Below are 17,182 nucleotides of genomic sequence, written 5' to 3'. Positions count from 1 at the left end.
ATATATATATATATATATATATATATATATATATATATATATATATATATATATATATATATATATATATATATATATATATATATATATATATATATATATATATATATATATATAATTCTGGTGAATGAAATAAAAATGTACAATATTTAAATCGGTAATTTTTTCGTATATATGATATTCCGGTTTTCAAAATTACAGCTCTTACTACCATACATTTTGTAAAAAATTATGAAACTGTAATGCAAATTTAACCGAATGTATGGTTTTTATGCCATCCTTTTAAGCATCAAGATAAAATCCTTTTAAGTATCAAAGAATTTCTAACATGACATGTTGATTGACCATCATCTTCCAACATGAAATGATGGAAAGTTTGCTAGCCCTTCAAAACTCATTGCCATATGATTGTTGGATGATGGTTACAATGAAATAGTGATGGGCCATAAAGAAACTAACATTAAAATATCTTGATGGTCCAATCAAAAATTTTGTCTTTGGTTTATATTCGGGGTTCCTTAGTTTACTCATAATACTCTTTATATTTGGGGAACATTTCACTTACTCTTTATTTTTACGTACTTTACTTGTTATACTCTAATCTGAAATTCATTTGTTTTTCTTCTAACCGTTTAGATGACATTTACTTCTCTGTAAAGAGTTAAGTTAGGAAAGATTTAAAGCTCTAATCCATATTATAGCCCGAATTTCTGCAATCTTCGCATGTTGCGAAGTTTAACCTTACTGTCGTTCAAATTTACTTGATTGCACCACAATATTGCTCAACTTGAACGTAATATCCTTCAGCTTATCACGTTTTCAAGGTTTATGCAAGTTTGCTCGATAATTGCGTAAATGGTAAGAATATTGTGATTCAATATTGAACCGGAAGGGTAAGAAAAAGTTACCCCAAGTGTTACTAAACTATAATGTATTTGTTAATGCGTAAGTGTGTGAGAATTAGAGATGAACTCGGGCTCACCTTTGGGCGTCTTGGGCAGAAGAATTTTAATCTGAGTACTCCTGAGTCCGAGACACATAGGATTACTTAGAGCTCGAGTCCACGTGAGCCCGAGATGTACTTTCGAAAAAGGTGAAATTTTGAGATCTTGTCACTTGGGCTTTGATGTCAAAACAAAGAAATTAGTAAATTAAAAACTTCCCACCTGTTTACCTGCTTACCACCTGTCACCAACCTGTGAAAGCAACAGTGAAGAGGAAAACTCAGATACATAAAACTCCAAGATAACAAAAATTCAGAAAAAAAAAAATTAAATATTCAGCTAAATAAAAGTCATTTGACAATTAGTGCGTCACAAAACAAAAGCACCGAACAAAAGAAGCTGATCACTAAACTTTTTATACCTTATAAATTTTGCATTTTCAATGCTTAATAATGGAAATAAACGTTTGTTTAAAGCAGTGTTTCCCGAACTTATGACTTTTGTGTACCTTTTCTAAATTTTTCGTTACGCTGTGCACCACGAATTAAAAAAATTTATGTATTTTTTTAAAAACGTGTTTGTTTTTCCTTTTTAGTGCAAAGTTTTGTAAATATTAACCAGCAATTCATATTCTAAGTTAGGGATAAAAATTATATTTTATGAAAATAATCAAAATAAGTAGAATTTATTACAAACCTTTACTATAGAAAATTGCACAAAAGTTAAAAATCACAACTGGCGGTTGACACCACGAATTATTAACTGTTAACTTTGCAAAAAAATAATCAATAGAAAAATACGCTATTGTAAATTTTCATGGCTAGTTTTGCTTTTAAAAAAAACTTTTTGAAATTTTCGTTTGTTGCAAGAAATTTCGCATAAGAAAGCGTACCCCCGCTAAACAGTTCCCGTACCCCAGGGGGTACGCGTGCCACACTTTAGGAAAGCCTGGTTTAAAGGATGAGAATTTTATTATGAATACGAGCTTGTCCAAGCCCAATATCGTTTTGTTCAGTAAACAAGCCCTAGCATGCGTCGCCGGTGCCATCTCTAATATGAATATGCTTGAATATATTTGAACATGTTTAAATATACACATGTGTGTGTATTATACACATGTTTAAATATACACACATCAATGGATTTGAATATAAATACTTTCTTTCTAAACATAATGATGCGTAAAGAAATCCAGTCTCTTTATCTTAATGCCTTAAAACTTTTGGAAAAACGTTACCAATTCTTATTTCAATCACATGGAAACCAATTTGTTGAATGCACATATATTAAACAATTATTAATATAAACTTGCTTTGGAACACTGCATACTCACACTGACAGGTATATAATTTTTCTCTATCTTGGCGGTAATTCCGTGACAACGTGATTTTTAAAAACGCATATTTTCCTAATCACAATGAAATAGACAGAATTCCGTTCACAAAAATATTCTATTCTAAAGACTATTACTGTATTAAACTTTATCGGGATTAGTAAAGCGAGTTGAATATTCTCTGTATTAACATTTATATATATTGACATTGTTTTTTTTCCAATCGCTGAGAAAAAATTTAAATGAAAAAATACGGTTACACAAAATAAAAATTTTATTGCATGGCTTTGTAAAAATCATTTAAATACAGGTGCAGACACATCTAAGAAATATAGTGCCTTCACACAAATTTTACAGAAGCTTTTAGTCCTCGACCTTGTCCTTTGCTGTCAGCTTTAATGAGAATGAGAAACGTATTCGATGTTGAAATCATTTTTGACATTTTTGGAATATCCTCCCCACAGAAACTGAAAGTAAAACAAAGATTATTATTTTAAGAGAAACATAACTAAGTCTGATTAAAATTGACTCTCAATAATATGTTGAATTTTATTTTTTGGAACATTTTAGATTAAGTGATTTTTGAAATAAGTTTCGTCGTTTTTGATATGTTTAATATTTTCAATTTTTTAAACAACATATTTCTGCAACTACATTTATTTTATTTTAAAAATTTTTTTTAAAAAAATGCATATACACTGAGAAAATAATATGATTAAAACTACCAGAATATAATAAAATTTAACGTGTTTCGGGCTTTATTGGAACACAAAATAGTTTTATAATTTATACCGAAGCGATTTTTAGATTTTCTTGGTAAAATTAATGATAAAATAGAATTTTATATAAAAATTTGGCAAATGTGGTAAAATTTGGTAGCTCGTGGTAAATCATGATAACTCAGCTTTGGTAAATCATGATACCTTAGAGCATGGCATAAAAACCATTTATTCGATAAAATTTATTATATTAGTTTTGTACTTTTTACTAAATGTGTTGTAATAAGAACTACAATTTTGAAAGTCAAAGTTTTCGGTAAACTATTACCATATGAATGGAAAAATTACCAAACATGTGGTTTAAATACCGTATATTTTGGTTTTTAGAACCAGTATTTTTTAAAAGAAATATCATTACCCTACAGTGCAGAAATTTTATCAGATTATTTTTACCATATATCTTACAACTTGTTGATATATATATATTTGTAGTTTAAGCATTTTTACTAAAATGTAAAAATATGTTGGTACAAATAGCACTGATAGTAATGGTATTATTTAAATTGGTTTGTAAGTGTATTTAAAGTATGTAACTATTTTTTTTTAATGTACCTTATGTAAAATTACAAATTTTATGCTTACATTTGCATCAGAATGATTTTTCATGTGAGTTAATGAAGGTTTGTGTAATTCAGTTTATAACATAAAATCAATATTTCTATTCGCTTGAAAATTTTAAAACTGTTTTTAATTATAATATTATTATTATTAAAATTTAATTAATTAATAATTATAGCATTATTATTATTAAAATTTACATAAATAATAGTTTCTTTCTACATGGACATAAGCCCGAACACGTCAAATTTTATTATATTTTAGTAGTTGTAATCATATTATTTTCTTGTAAAGCGAATCATACTATTTAAACTTGTAAAACAAAAATCAGAAAACAGCACTATGAAAAGCAATAAGTATAATTATTAAAAATGTTATAATTATAAATTTGAAAAAATATTATAAATGAATGTTATGTTTGGACTCATATTACGACTGGTTATTTTTAAATTTATATTACGCTGAGATTAACGCTGTAAATGAGCTTAACATAAAAATATTTTTTAGTCTTATAACTATCATATAAATTTCCATGGTGATTTTTTTTCTTACAATTCTCCTTCTTCCATATTTGATGTTCGAATTTCCACATGTTCAAAAACACAATAACCGTTGTATTTATTGCCCGGTTTATCCATTCTTGAACGAAAGCTAAAATCTTCAAAAGTAACTTCAACTTTGTTGCCTTGAGGTGCCTGAAAAATTATATTAATAATTTACAGTATTTTCTTAGAAATAAAAATAAAACAGACAAGAAATTTAGTTTTAAATTATAAAGTAAAAGTATTGTCTTGGAGAAAAAGATAAATATTTTATTCACTATTAACATAAATATAACTGCATGAAAAATATGGCGATATACTTTATGAGGTATTATTTGTATATTATAAAACACATTAGGGGCCGTTCAAAAAGTACGTACACAAAAATGGAGAAATTTTAAACCCCTCCCCCCCTTCGTACATTACCGTACATAAGGTCTTACCCCCCCCCCCTTAGAGTACGTACATTTTATTAGTCTACCCCCCTTTTTCATAAAAATTAAAATAATTATGTTTTAAATAAAATTAAATATTTACTTAAGGAGGGTGTAGGATAAAGTCAAATTTAAATTTGGTGTATGTTTATGAAGTACGTACTTTGTATAATACCTCCCCCCCTCCCCATCGTACAAAACCGTACATAATAGCAAATCCCCTCCCCCCCCCTTCGGGATGTACGTACTTTTTGAACGGCCCCTTATTTATACTCTGTATTTTTGCAGATATTGCTTATTATTTGGAAAAATTTAAATTAAACAAATATGACAAGCACCATTGATGCTGCGGGACATGCAGTGTAAAATATTCCGGATCAAATTATGGTAAAAAATGCTAGAAATTAGGGTGCTGGTACTTTTTCCCGTAAAATCCACTTTTACCAGAACATGTTTGGAACGAAAAATATGATATATCGTAATTTTTATGGTAATAATTACTATAAAATCACTGAATTTCTTCTATTAAATAAATATTACTGTAAAAATTGAGGTATATTATTTTTTAGTAAAAATAGATTTTACGGATAACTGTTCTTACGGATAACTTTTTTTAACTGTAATAGAATTTTACGGAAAATGGATTTTACGGATGATGCACCCAAGTTGATGAGTTCCGGTACTTAACACCGTAGTTTGATCCGAAATTTTTTACAGTGTAGAATATTCATGTTTATTTTGATGGCGATAATATAAAACTGAAAACACTTGTATTTGATGCAAGAAAGAAGTTGGTGATTTAGAATGACTTTCTGTCTTTTTATTTTTGGATGTGTGCTTCATTCTTTATTTTCTAAATTATTATAATTGTCTAGTTAACAATTAAGATTTAAAACTTTACGTACTAAGTTGTAAAATTTTGCTTAAAACTACTCGAAGAAATTGTTAGAAATATGTAATAATCATATCTTTATTAGTATCCTTGATTTAATAATATCGTCTTTATAATATTCATATTATTTCTTATACTAAAATCTAAACACAATAAATTTTCTCGTTATAGTGATTTACAGATTAGTAGAAATTTCAATTGTATTCACGTCTTAGGAAACGATAAATTTTTATGTGTGAGGGACAATTTATTAAAATTTAAATTAACCTGTTTACCTTAATCTGCCAAGCGCAACTGTCGTTCGGAATTCTTTGAGGATAACCAGGTGTTTCTATTATCTTTTCTTGAGAAATATCCCCACCACAAGAAATAGATCCTGTAAAAAGTTTATAAAATGTTCAAAATATTATTGTAAAGATTAAGCTTTCATGGCTATGGTTATATGTTTAATACCAACGTAGAGCCTTTATCACTAAATTAAAAAAAATTAGATAACATTTCTTTAAGTACTAAACATTGAAAATAAAGTTTCTGAAACGTTGTATAATGTGTTAAATGTTCAGATTTTGACACTCATTATTAAAATGCGAACAACATTTCTGAAATATACGTATATCATAAACATTGTGTCAGGCGTTATAATGAAGAATCAGTTGTTGTGAGAGTAAACACCGAGCTCTTTCACATTGAGAACTCATGCTTATGCAATGAGCATTTAGTTCTTACACATTGAGATCTTACGTGCATGCATTGAGCACTGAGCTCTCGCACATTGATATTTCGTGCTTATGCATTGAGCATTTAGTTCTCACACATTGAGATGTCCTGCTTAGGCTTTCTATACTTTCCCGGCTTTTTAATACTTTCCGACGCCCGGTGGCTGAGCGGTAGCGTTTCGCGCTGTCGTGCCACAGATCCCTGGTTCGATCCTCTGGCCTTCGGTGGGTCGATAAATGAGTACCAAGCATGCGTGGAAACTAAACACTGGGGGTTTCGTGTTCTGCTGACCACCTAACCGGAGCATCTGCTGTTGCAACCCAGAGCCCAAACGTCAAGAAAACTGAGATGGGCGCAGTAGGCCTTGGCCCTCTGTGGGCTGTCGCGCAGCTGAGTTTAGTTATATTTTAGTTTCCATAACCAAAATTATGTAGTATTTTAATTAAAATTATGTTGTAAATAATTGTTTTCTTTTTTGTTGTTGTCGTTGTTCTCTTTTTTAATAAATAGACATGTCATCACCATACAGTACGATAGTTTTACTAGATTTGTTTCTCCGAGTAGAAAGTAAAGATTAAACAATATAATAAGCCATTATCAGGATTAAATTTCATTTTGCTCAATAAAGCGCAGCTCATAATTCACTAGTGACAATTCATTCACATTTTAACATTTAACGTATTACGTTACTTAAAATTTCCCATGAGACATGAACTTCAAGCTCCAAAATTCATCCATACTGTCATAAGACATTGCTGGAGACATAGATTTGAAATCTTCAATATTAAAAGAAGTCAGATGGACCAAGTGTTTTTAGTTACTTATAATAAAATGAATTAAGAAATTTACCGTAATAGTCACCGACTAAAGTCTCACATCTGGATCCTTTGGTATTGGGAGGACATACACAATGACATGGTTTCAAATCTTCTTGGTAAGGTGACAAATAACCTTCATTTTCACACACCAGTGTTCTCTTATTTGGGCAACCATCTGTTAAGCAATATGAAACATTTTATTTTTCTTTGATAAGCAAAGTTAATAAAGTAGTTGTTCTACTGATTGCATCAATACAAATACTTGATCTTTCCTAATTCGAGTGTTGGAATTCTTAAATTTGAAATTTGTTTTGCACCTAAGGCTACAGATTTTTTTAAAATGACATTTTTAGTCTATATTTTGTCATAACGTACAATTTTAAAAGCGTTATATATAACAGAGTTATTCAAATGTTACGACACTCTTTTAGGAGAGTTAGGGCCTATCATCAGGATTAAAATTGTATAGAAAACCATGTTTGGAAATGACATCGTACGCGGATGCATGCGCTTCTTTATTATGACGTGATCAGATGTACACTAAGAAAAAATTCATGATGCGACAAGCACCCCTAGCGGTGTATGACGACATTTCCTGGAATCGGTTCCTATGCAATTTAAGTCCCGATGAAGTGCTCCAACTCCCCTAAGAGTTTGTTGCAACATTTATGTCACCCCCTGTTGCATATAACGTTTTTTATTTTGAACATTTCGACAAAAAATGGATAAAAAGTGTCATTTAAAGAACTGTAGCTTGGAAGGAGATGCCGATTGCAGATTTAAAATCAGCCACACGAAAGTACCTAAGATCTGTTAAAATAATCTCATGCAACAGAAAACAAAAGAAAATTATTACTCTTTTGTTCTATGGTATTCCACTAAATTAGGGTACTCCACTAAAGTGTCGAAAAAAATTGTTTTATTTCTCAAATTTTATAGGTGATCTGCACATTACTTATCTGCACATTGCTATTACCAAGCCACTCGATAAAATGAAAATAAGATATTTTCTGGAAAAACAATGTTTTTGTACGTTTAAACTAACATAATGTTATCAATTCATTTTTCGCTCTCTAAAAATCAAGTTACTATTATCAATCAATCAACACATTAGTTTATAGAATCAATCATTAATACTAAACGAATTTTAATGCTAAGAATCAAATGGTTTTAAATGTTATTACAATTGAGAAAATTAATCTAGTGTCATTTATTTATTTTTCAATATATGAAAGGATTAAGTCAATAAATACAATCAAACAATCAACAAATTTGTTGATAAAATAAGAGAAACAAACTTCAGAAGTTTAACGACAGGAAAACTGTTATTGAGCACAATATATAAAGTAAATTGCTGAAAATTATCAACTCCACATTTTGACCAATCACTCTTTATAAAGCTGCTTCATAACGATAGACTAACCTGTAAAATACATATTGAAAAGTACAATTACAAATACTTTGTTATAGTCCAGCACAAAATTTAATCTTCACACAAATTACACTTTTCAGTGTTTTCCGTTCCTATCAAACTAATGGTGTAATTCACAATTCAAGGAACATAATTATATAAAAAAATTATCAATAAAATTCAGAGAAAGGAATAAACCATTAATAATAATAAGGAAATTCTTTTTAGAATTATTTATATAGAAGAGAAAATTAACTCTTTTTTAACTGTAAGTTTGATATTTACCATCACAAGAATAGATCATATTCGCCAGTTTTGCGTCCCTAAAGGTGATACCTCGATTTCTACCAATGAGAGTTTGAAGTTTTGGCTCCAAAGTCACCATTGTATTTTTTTCAAATAACTTCTTGCTGAAAGACTGCCAGAATAAAGGAAATAAAGGGAAATACACTTTTTGTTTATTCACTAGACAAAAATAATTTTTATTATATTTTACTTATTATGTTTTACTCATTCTATATGTATAATTTTGAACAAATTTTTAAAGCAACATGATATTGACCATTAAAATAAGATTATTGTCCATTAAAATAAAAGGACGAGCAATGAATAATTGCGACATGTAGAAAAAAATTCTTATAAAAATATCATACTCTCTTCCAAATTTACTATTTATTTTTCAATATTATTTTTTTTAATTAAATGTTTGGGTTATTAGAGCTATAATTTTAAAAACCAGATTTCTTGATAAAGCATTACTTAAACGAACAAAAAAATTATGAAATAAATTCTTCAGTTACTGGAAAGATTGGCGTTTATTACTAGAATACTCTGTCTTCTATTTTTTGTTGAAGATACATATCTCTTAACAATACACATCTATTTTTTTTATTACCTGAATTTTTTCAGTGTATGTAAGCAATTGACATTAAATAAATAAGATATTTATAATAGTTTTTTTTAGCTTAATATGATGCTAAAGACAATTAAAAATATAGCAATTAAAAACAATATGCTATTTGTTCGTATTTGTAAAAATGTTACCATTGGGTTGTAGTGCATGATAGATGTGACATCGTACGGTACACCTCTAGGTGCATCATTTCCTGGTCTAAACTGACTTGCCATTCCATTTTCGATGTTTTGCCATAATATCCTTAGCACTGTGCTGCGATCTTTTCTAGAATGCTCGTGGTAGAATCCCAAGGAATGTCCAATTTCATGCATCGCTATTTGAAGCTAATATAAGCAAAGTGAAAAGAATTTTTAAAAAGAATGTAACGTAATTATTGAATAATTTATTGATTTATTATTTTTGATTTAGTGATTTATGATTGATTTATTATTATTGATTTAGGGATTTATTATTATTGATTTATTGATTTATTATTATTGATTTATTGGTTTATTGTTATGAATTTATTGATATGCGTCATATAATTTGGTGAAAGTCACTGACAAAAAATAATTTTGTGATTCGGGAATTTCTACAAATTTATTTTCACTAAGTAAAATAGGGTAGGAGAAGAAGGAAAATGTTATAGTGTTCAAAAACCTGTTACTATCTGTTGTATGGATTGAAAATAGTTTTTAAAAAAGATTGTCATTAATTAATACAGTTTTTAATGAGACAAGATGCTCTTAAACATTTTCCTCCCATTTATTATTAAACTAATATTACTAAATTCGCCAAAAATGTCACTAAAAACTTCTTTTATTAAATTTGCCTAATTATAACATTGGAAAATGTTTCCAAGCAACGAAAAAAAAATATTACAAAAGATTTTAATGAAAAATGCTAAATGTATTTAAGAAAAACTTTTAAAAACTTACATTTTATACTGATGTATGTAAAAACAAATGATTATCTGTTTTTTTTTTAAATTTTATTTTTTCTCAAGAACTAACATTTACATTAAATGACTTAATCTTATCCGTGATAACTGAAAAGAATAGTATTTACTTACATGTTCGCAACCGGGTCCCAAATTGACATCTTGACCATCCATGTATTTTTTACCCACAAATGTGTAACACCTAGAAATAAATGGCATATATGTAAAATATTTTACACTTAAATATTAAATTTTGAAATACCAAATACACAAAAGTATATTTTTTCGTCTTTTTTCCCCACTTCTATCTCCCTATCTGTAGGTCACAAATAATCTCAAAATTAAAAAGGAATATATTTGAAATGAACAATAATATTTAAAAAATTCTCTTGATTCTAGGAAAATTTCTGAATTGTAGAACAATCCATTTTTTGCAATCAAGTCTTTCCATTCACGTTCTGGAATATTTTATTAACATTCCAAAAATTCTTCATACTTTTTTGTCACAGAAAATTTCATGCTGCCATCTAGTTATTGAAAATGAAACTAGAGCTTAAACAAAACTATAAGGGAAAAACTTGATCATTTTATATTGATCATTGATAACGTACTAAAATTAGATAATGTTTTTGAGTGGTAAAAAGCATTTCTGAAATATAAGTAAGATTTTGATATAAATAAGTATAATAAGATTAGAATAAATAAGATTTTAAAAATTAAATTAGGTTTTTAGATTATAAATTCTGCATTTTTCCAGATTTTTGCCAGACAAATCCTATTTTTTATCTGCTGCCAGAAATCACTGGAATGAATTAACAGGATAGTAATATTTTTTTTTAGAAAAAACTTACCCAGCACTATCTGTTCGAAAACGAAGATGTTGTTTTTCATTTGTTCGTCGAACAAAGTGTATGCAAGTTTTCTTTTCCCATTCTGACATGGCAGATAGAATTACATCCCCAGTACTTTTATTTACAGCTGGAAATACAATCAGAAGTATGTTAGATAACTAGCGTTGTAATATATATATATATAGGCAGAAAATATATAAGGAGAACAGTTATGTAATACGTATAATACAGGGTATTCTGCAAGTACGTGTCATTTTTCGAATCCTTTTAAAACATCAAGTCAAAAATGTATGCATATTAGGGGTGGAAAATTAATAATAAAATTGAAAGATAAACTCAGTTGAAATCTAATGAATCAATAGTGATGAAGGCGGAACTGAAAACATCGAAACCTCTTTGATTGCCGGAGGAAATAGAGAGAAGATGTAAGATGATTGTCATAACCGCAAGTTTTATCCGACAATCAAACAGGTTTTTACTTTTCTGCTTTAATATTGGTTTGCCACCTCTAATGCACATGTTTCAAACTTTTACAAAAATTTTAAAATATATACTAAGAGCAGTTTTTGCGAAACACCTAGCATATTATGCATGTTTCGCAGTTTTGCTGATCGGAAAGTTTGAAAAAGTCTATTTGTAGAATGCCTCTCTTTCGTATAACTTTATAAACGTACATTATTCTTTAATTGTATAGTATTTTTACCAACAGTATTTTGAAAATAAAATTGAGTGAAAACAATCGCAATGAAAGCTCATAGTTTAGTTTAAAAATTAAATCTGCGAAACTTTAATATACTTTAATATCCCTCATAAGGCATTTTCAAAAATTTTTTTTAGGTTTTGGAGACATTTTTTTTATTGTTAGGTATTTTGAAAGATTTTTGGGAATTTATTTATTATTTCTTTTTATTTTTTCATGATTTTTCATGATTTTTATGATTTGCTTATGATTTCGGTTAAAATGCCCACTCCACTTATAAAGCAATTTTATTTTTTAAACTATGTGAAACAAAGATTTTGATTTACTGTTGTCTACCACACTGCAACAACTGTAGTGCGCTAAATAAAAAACGGAACACCCTAAATAACTTTTAATCCTAATAATCGGATCTTCACGTTGTTGGACTCAGTCTCAATGTCTTATGGGTTTGACCAGAAATATGGCAATTAATTAGGGCAGACGATATTTGAAGTTAAAAAATCAGACACAAAAAAGTACTTTCTACAAAGAAATAAAAAGTTTTTTAGACGGATTCGGATTTCTGATTCTCAAAATATAGGGGGTAGCTTACATCTGGGTAATATGGTCCCACAATGCTATGGTTAGAAGAGCTGTCCAAAGTTTGGATCCTTTAATGTTAAATTTACTCTTTGCTTAGATTACCATATCAACTTTTTAAGCGAATTGAAATAATAATACTAAATAATAATAATACTAAATACAATAAAAATAATAATACTAAATACTATCAACTCAAAACTCTTTATTTACATTGAAAAAAATATACATTTTGCAATGTCTCAGTTATACACGCAATTCAACTTAAAGTAACATCAGTATGACTTCTGTTGTAGCAGATTAAATGACCAATAAGTTATATTAGGTTGTAAGATGTTAGTTTAAGCAGGACTGTTGATTTTTTTGCTAGTTATTTATTGTCAGCTTGTTTTTTACTGTTATTAATTGTTTTTTTAGCATTAATTTGTAATTTTTTTATTAATAATTGTTTATTCTTTTGTTTGTTTTTTGTGAATTTTAATTTAATTGTTACATATGCTTCATAGCGTAATAACATTTGTGTAATAACAATTCATAGTGTAACAACAATTGTGATCGGTGGGGTGCCCAAAATATTGTGTAGCGTGCCATAAATGGCACGCGTGCCATTGGTTCGCCATCCCTGGTATAGTAGGTAATTTGGTAAGTTTGAATAGTGTAATACTATGATCGTAAAGGTTTAGTGAATTTTTTACAAGTTACTTTCAAAGATTAGTTCATGGAAATTATATTATTATGAATGAGAAGGTAGAACTTAATGGAAACTTGATTCAATTTAATATCCAATGAAAATTATAGAATATCTGTACCACATTATATTTCAAGGTTTAACTGAGTTTATTGAGAGTGTACACGGAGGAAAAATTCCAGTAAAATTAGCGAACTTTTTGGTAATGACGCTTCTGGTTAAAAAAAATTGTAATTCTGGTGAATGAAATAAAAATGTACAGTATTTAAATCGGTAATTTTTTCGTATATATGATATTCCGGTTTTCAAAATTACAGCTCTTACTACCTTACATTTCGTAAAAAATTATGAAACTGTAATGCAAATTTAACCGAATGTATGGTTTTTATGCCATCCTTTTAAGGAGCAAGATAAAATCCTTTTAAGTATCAAAGAATTTCTAACATAACATGTTGGTTGACCATCATTTTCGAACATGAAATGATGGAAGTTTGTTGGCCTATCAAAATCCATTGTAATTGATAGAAATTGTTGGATGATGTTTACAATCAAATACTGTTGGGCTATGAAGAAGCCAACATAAACCATTGAAATATCTTAATGGTTCCATTAAGAATTTTATCTTTGGTTTATATTCTAGGTTCTTTAATTTATTCATAATACTCTTTATATTTGGGGTTCAATAGGCATACTCTTTATTTTAATGTACCTTACTTGTTAAACTACAATCTGAAATTTATTTGTTCTTCTTCGAGCCGTTTAGATGACATTTACTTCTTTGTTAGGAATTACGTTAGGAAAGATTTAAAGCACTAATCCATATTATCGTCTGAATTTCTATAATCTTGACATGGTGCCAAGTTGAACCTTATTGTCTTTCAAATAAGGTCTGATTGAACTTGATTGAACCACAATATTGCTCAACTTGAACGAAAATGTCATCCAACTTATCACGTTTTCAAGGTTGATGCAAGTTTGCTCGATAATTGCGTAAATGGTAACAATATCTATATATATATTTCGCTTACACGGCACCAAAAAAAAGCCTCATTACAACTCCCCGAAGGGCAACGCTAGAAAATCGACCAATGATTGCTGCTAAAAATGTCACATGGCAAATGTCACATGACGTGGCTCAACATATAGCGCTTTTAAAAACGGAAACAATAACCAGAGTGAACATTATCAGGTTGTTCAATTCAGATTCATGCCCTAAAAACATGATAATGTTTAATTTAAACTCAATTAGGAATTAATTAGGCTGGCCTTCTCCATGACTATGAATAAGTCACAAGGCCAGACTTTTGAGAAAATCAGTTTAGTATTGACTAAACAAGTTTTTAGTCATGGACAACTTTATGTTGGCCTGTCAAGAGTTTAGTCATTTGACAGCCATTCAGTAATTGCTCCAAAATGCCAAATCTATAATTGTATTTTCAAAGAAATTCTAAATGCTTAGTGTTAATTTCTTAGAGCTTTGCAGAAAAAAATGTTTTTTGGAAAAAAATTAATTGAAACTTCTATTGGCAGTAGGCAAGGGGAACTGCCAAAATCAAAACTCCCCGATTAGAAATGCAGCATGGCGACCTCCACGTGGTATTTCTCGGGTAATGCTAACAGCCATGCATTTTAATTTATTGTATGTAAAACATCCTTATTTTGTTCTAAAATGTTATATACTTTATCACAAATGATAATTAATATAGAAATTGATTTCAATAATGCTGATCACCAAAAAATATTTCATTTGGCGATAAAACAAATTTTTGTGTTCTTGAAAATGAAAGACTTTTTTAGGGTTATTATCTCACAAGGAAAAGTTAGGGTTTAAAGTTTAAATTTTTAAATAATAAATTTTTTTTCTAAAACTTTCAGAGTTTCTATCATTAACTAATTTATTATACACATTTAGTTGAATTTAGGTGAGTAACTGCAATATTTGATAATTTATTTTGCTAATATGTTTCTCATTTAGCTAATGTTTTGATTTTTTCACTATGTACAATCTAAATAGCTATTATACTTTTTTAAAAGCCAATAAGAACATTGATAGAATTCTTCTACATAAGTACAATACTATGTCTTTGATGATAAAATACTATGTCTTTGATGATAATATGCTATGTCTTTGTGCTAGAACATTGCGTTCATTGGCGAGCGAGCGCAGCGAGCCATGGTTCACGGCGTGAGCCACATAGGATTGCGTAGCAATTCTCGGGGGTTGGCGAGCGTTAGCGAGCAGGGGGTGGAGCCTCCTAGTTAGGATTTAATATTGAACCAGAAGGGAACAAAAAAGTTACCTTAGGTGTTACTCAACTATCATGTATTTGTTAATGTGCGCGAGCAGGTGTGCGAGAGTTAGAGACATTTACTTTTCTGTTAGGAATTACGTTAGGAAAGATTTAAAGCACTAATCCATATTATCGTCTGAATTTCTATAATCTTGACATGGTGCCAAGTTGAATCTTATTGTCCTTCAAATTAAGTCTGATTGAACTTGATTGAACTACAATATTGCTCAACTTGAACGAAATTATCATCCAGCTTATCACGTTTTCAAGGTTGATGCAAGTTTGCTCGATAATTGCGTAAATATTAACAATATTAGGATTTAAGAACACAAACAACTGCTCACACAACAACTGCTAAGAACACAAACAGCAGAACACAAACAACTGCTCACTCAAATTCAAAACATTGAATGAACAAGAATTTCTACTTCTCGGACGAACGATATCGGACAGGTGAAAAAACAATTGCTTGAACCATCCGGCAACGACATTGTCGTTCACACATTTGTCGTCCGATTTTTCGGTATCGTGTCGTGTAATGAAAAAGCGCCCTTAAGACACGGTTCCCTGCAGATCACCGAAGTCAAGCAACACTGGCTGCGGTCAGTGTGCGGGTGGGTGTCCACTTTGATCAGTCTGAGTAGAGACCGAGAGTACAAGGATCGGTCCTCGTTGAGCTGTTCTACTGTAAAGTGCTCGACTTCGCGCGCAGGTCGTCGGGATACCTAAGTGGGGGTGCCATCACCCCTGCATAGGATCAAAATTGCGATGGCATGTCTTCGGATCATCCTCAGAGATGTTTCCAAAGCCGTTGCCATTAGCCCATTGTGCAGCTCTAGTAAGACGTAAATGAACTTCAAGAACAACAATCATTCGTTTCTGAATTATAAATTTAAAATAAAAATTTTGGTGTGCATTAAGGGTTGTCTCAATTTTAAAGGCGGAGATGTTTCTCCTCTTACACCACAGCTGAAATAAACTCTGCTGTCGAGGAAACGGAGTCAAGTGCCAACCTGGTGAGAACTATAAGTAACTATAAGCGGTGAAAAAGCTATAAGTAACCTTTGATTTTTTTCTTTTTTAGAGCCAGCCATTTTTGACTAGCTGGTGAACGAAATCGCTTCCTGGATGTGAAGCTCAAATAATGTTAACATTAGACTTAAGGTCTGGTTTCTTAGGACAAGCGCCTTATCTGAGCGTCAGCGGGACGTCAACGTCCCGCTTACGCCAACAAAATACTGGTTTGTTAGCTCAAGGCCTGGTTTCTTAGAACTAGCGCCTTATCTGGGAGTCAGCGGAAAGTTGACGAAGAGCTGACGCCTAAAAAATACTTTTTTGTTAGCTCAGCGTGAGCAGTCGGTTCAACGCAGACATTATCTCTCATTGCGCATGCGTTAATAACGTAAACAAATATTTATTTTGAATTTGTATTGATTTTGTTATTGCCGACCAGTATTTTAGAGAACAAATAATGACTTTGTCCAAGAAAAAACACATTATAGCTGAGTTAAATGAAGAGTGCTATGTTTAATGAAGAAGCTATGTTTAATGTCAAAATCAAAATCTTGGCTGATTTCAATGTGCTGTTGGATGTTGTCCGCCATTGCTTCTGTGGTTAACGTCACGTTGTAATCCAACTGCAGTTGAGTTGGACGGCAATTGCAGTTCAAGATGAGTGTTCGATGACGTAGACTATCAAACTCACAAATGGGCCAATCAGAGGTTAGCGCTGATTTCCAGCTGACAGCGTCCTGTCCTAAGAAACCAGGCCTTTAGGAGGTAACATAACTGTATGTGAAATCTATTTATT

General features: G+C 30.2%; 1 protein-coding gene across 1 annotated transcript in view; it reads right to left on the bottom strand.

Moving 5' to 3' along the window:
* Positions 1-2,533: 2,533 nt before the first annotated feature.
* LOC147815897 (blastula protease 10-like) overlaps positions 2,534-17,182 on the bottom strand; it is a 33,618-nt gene continuing 18,969 nt past the window's right edge. The window contains exons 2-9 of the mRNA XM_087157710.1: positions 11,115-11,241; positions 10,396-10,465; positions 9,473-9,667; positions 8,714-8,846; positions 7,049-7,192; positions 5,758-5,858; positions 4,167-4,309; positions 2,534-2,744 (exon numbers count right to left, since the gene is read on the bottom strand). Coding sequence (XP_087013836.1) covers positions 2,618-2,744; positions 4,167-4,309; positions 5,758-5,858; positions 7,049-7,192; positions 8,714-8,846; positions 9,473-9,667; positions 10,396-10,465; positions 11,115-11,241 — 1,040 coding nt within the window. The 3' untranslated portion in view covers positions 2,534-2,617. The remainder of the gene's footprint in view (positions 2,745-4,166; positions 4,310-5,757; positions 5,859-7,048; positions 7,193-8,713; positions 8,847-9,472; positions 9,668-10,395; positions 10,466-11,114; positions 11,242-17,182) is intronic.

This window comes from Parasteatoda tepidariorum, chromosome 2, assembly GCF_982258835.1.
Source record: "Parasteatoda tepidariorum strain Cologne lab strain chromosome 2, Ptep-v5.0, whole genome shotgun sequence".
Classification (NCBI taxonomy): Eukaryota; Metazoa; Arthropoda; class Arachnida; order Araneae; family Theridiidae; genus Parasteatoda; species Parasteatoda tepidariorum.
This window is presented reverse-complemented; position numbering and strand designations above follow the sequence as displayed.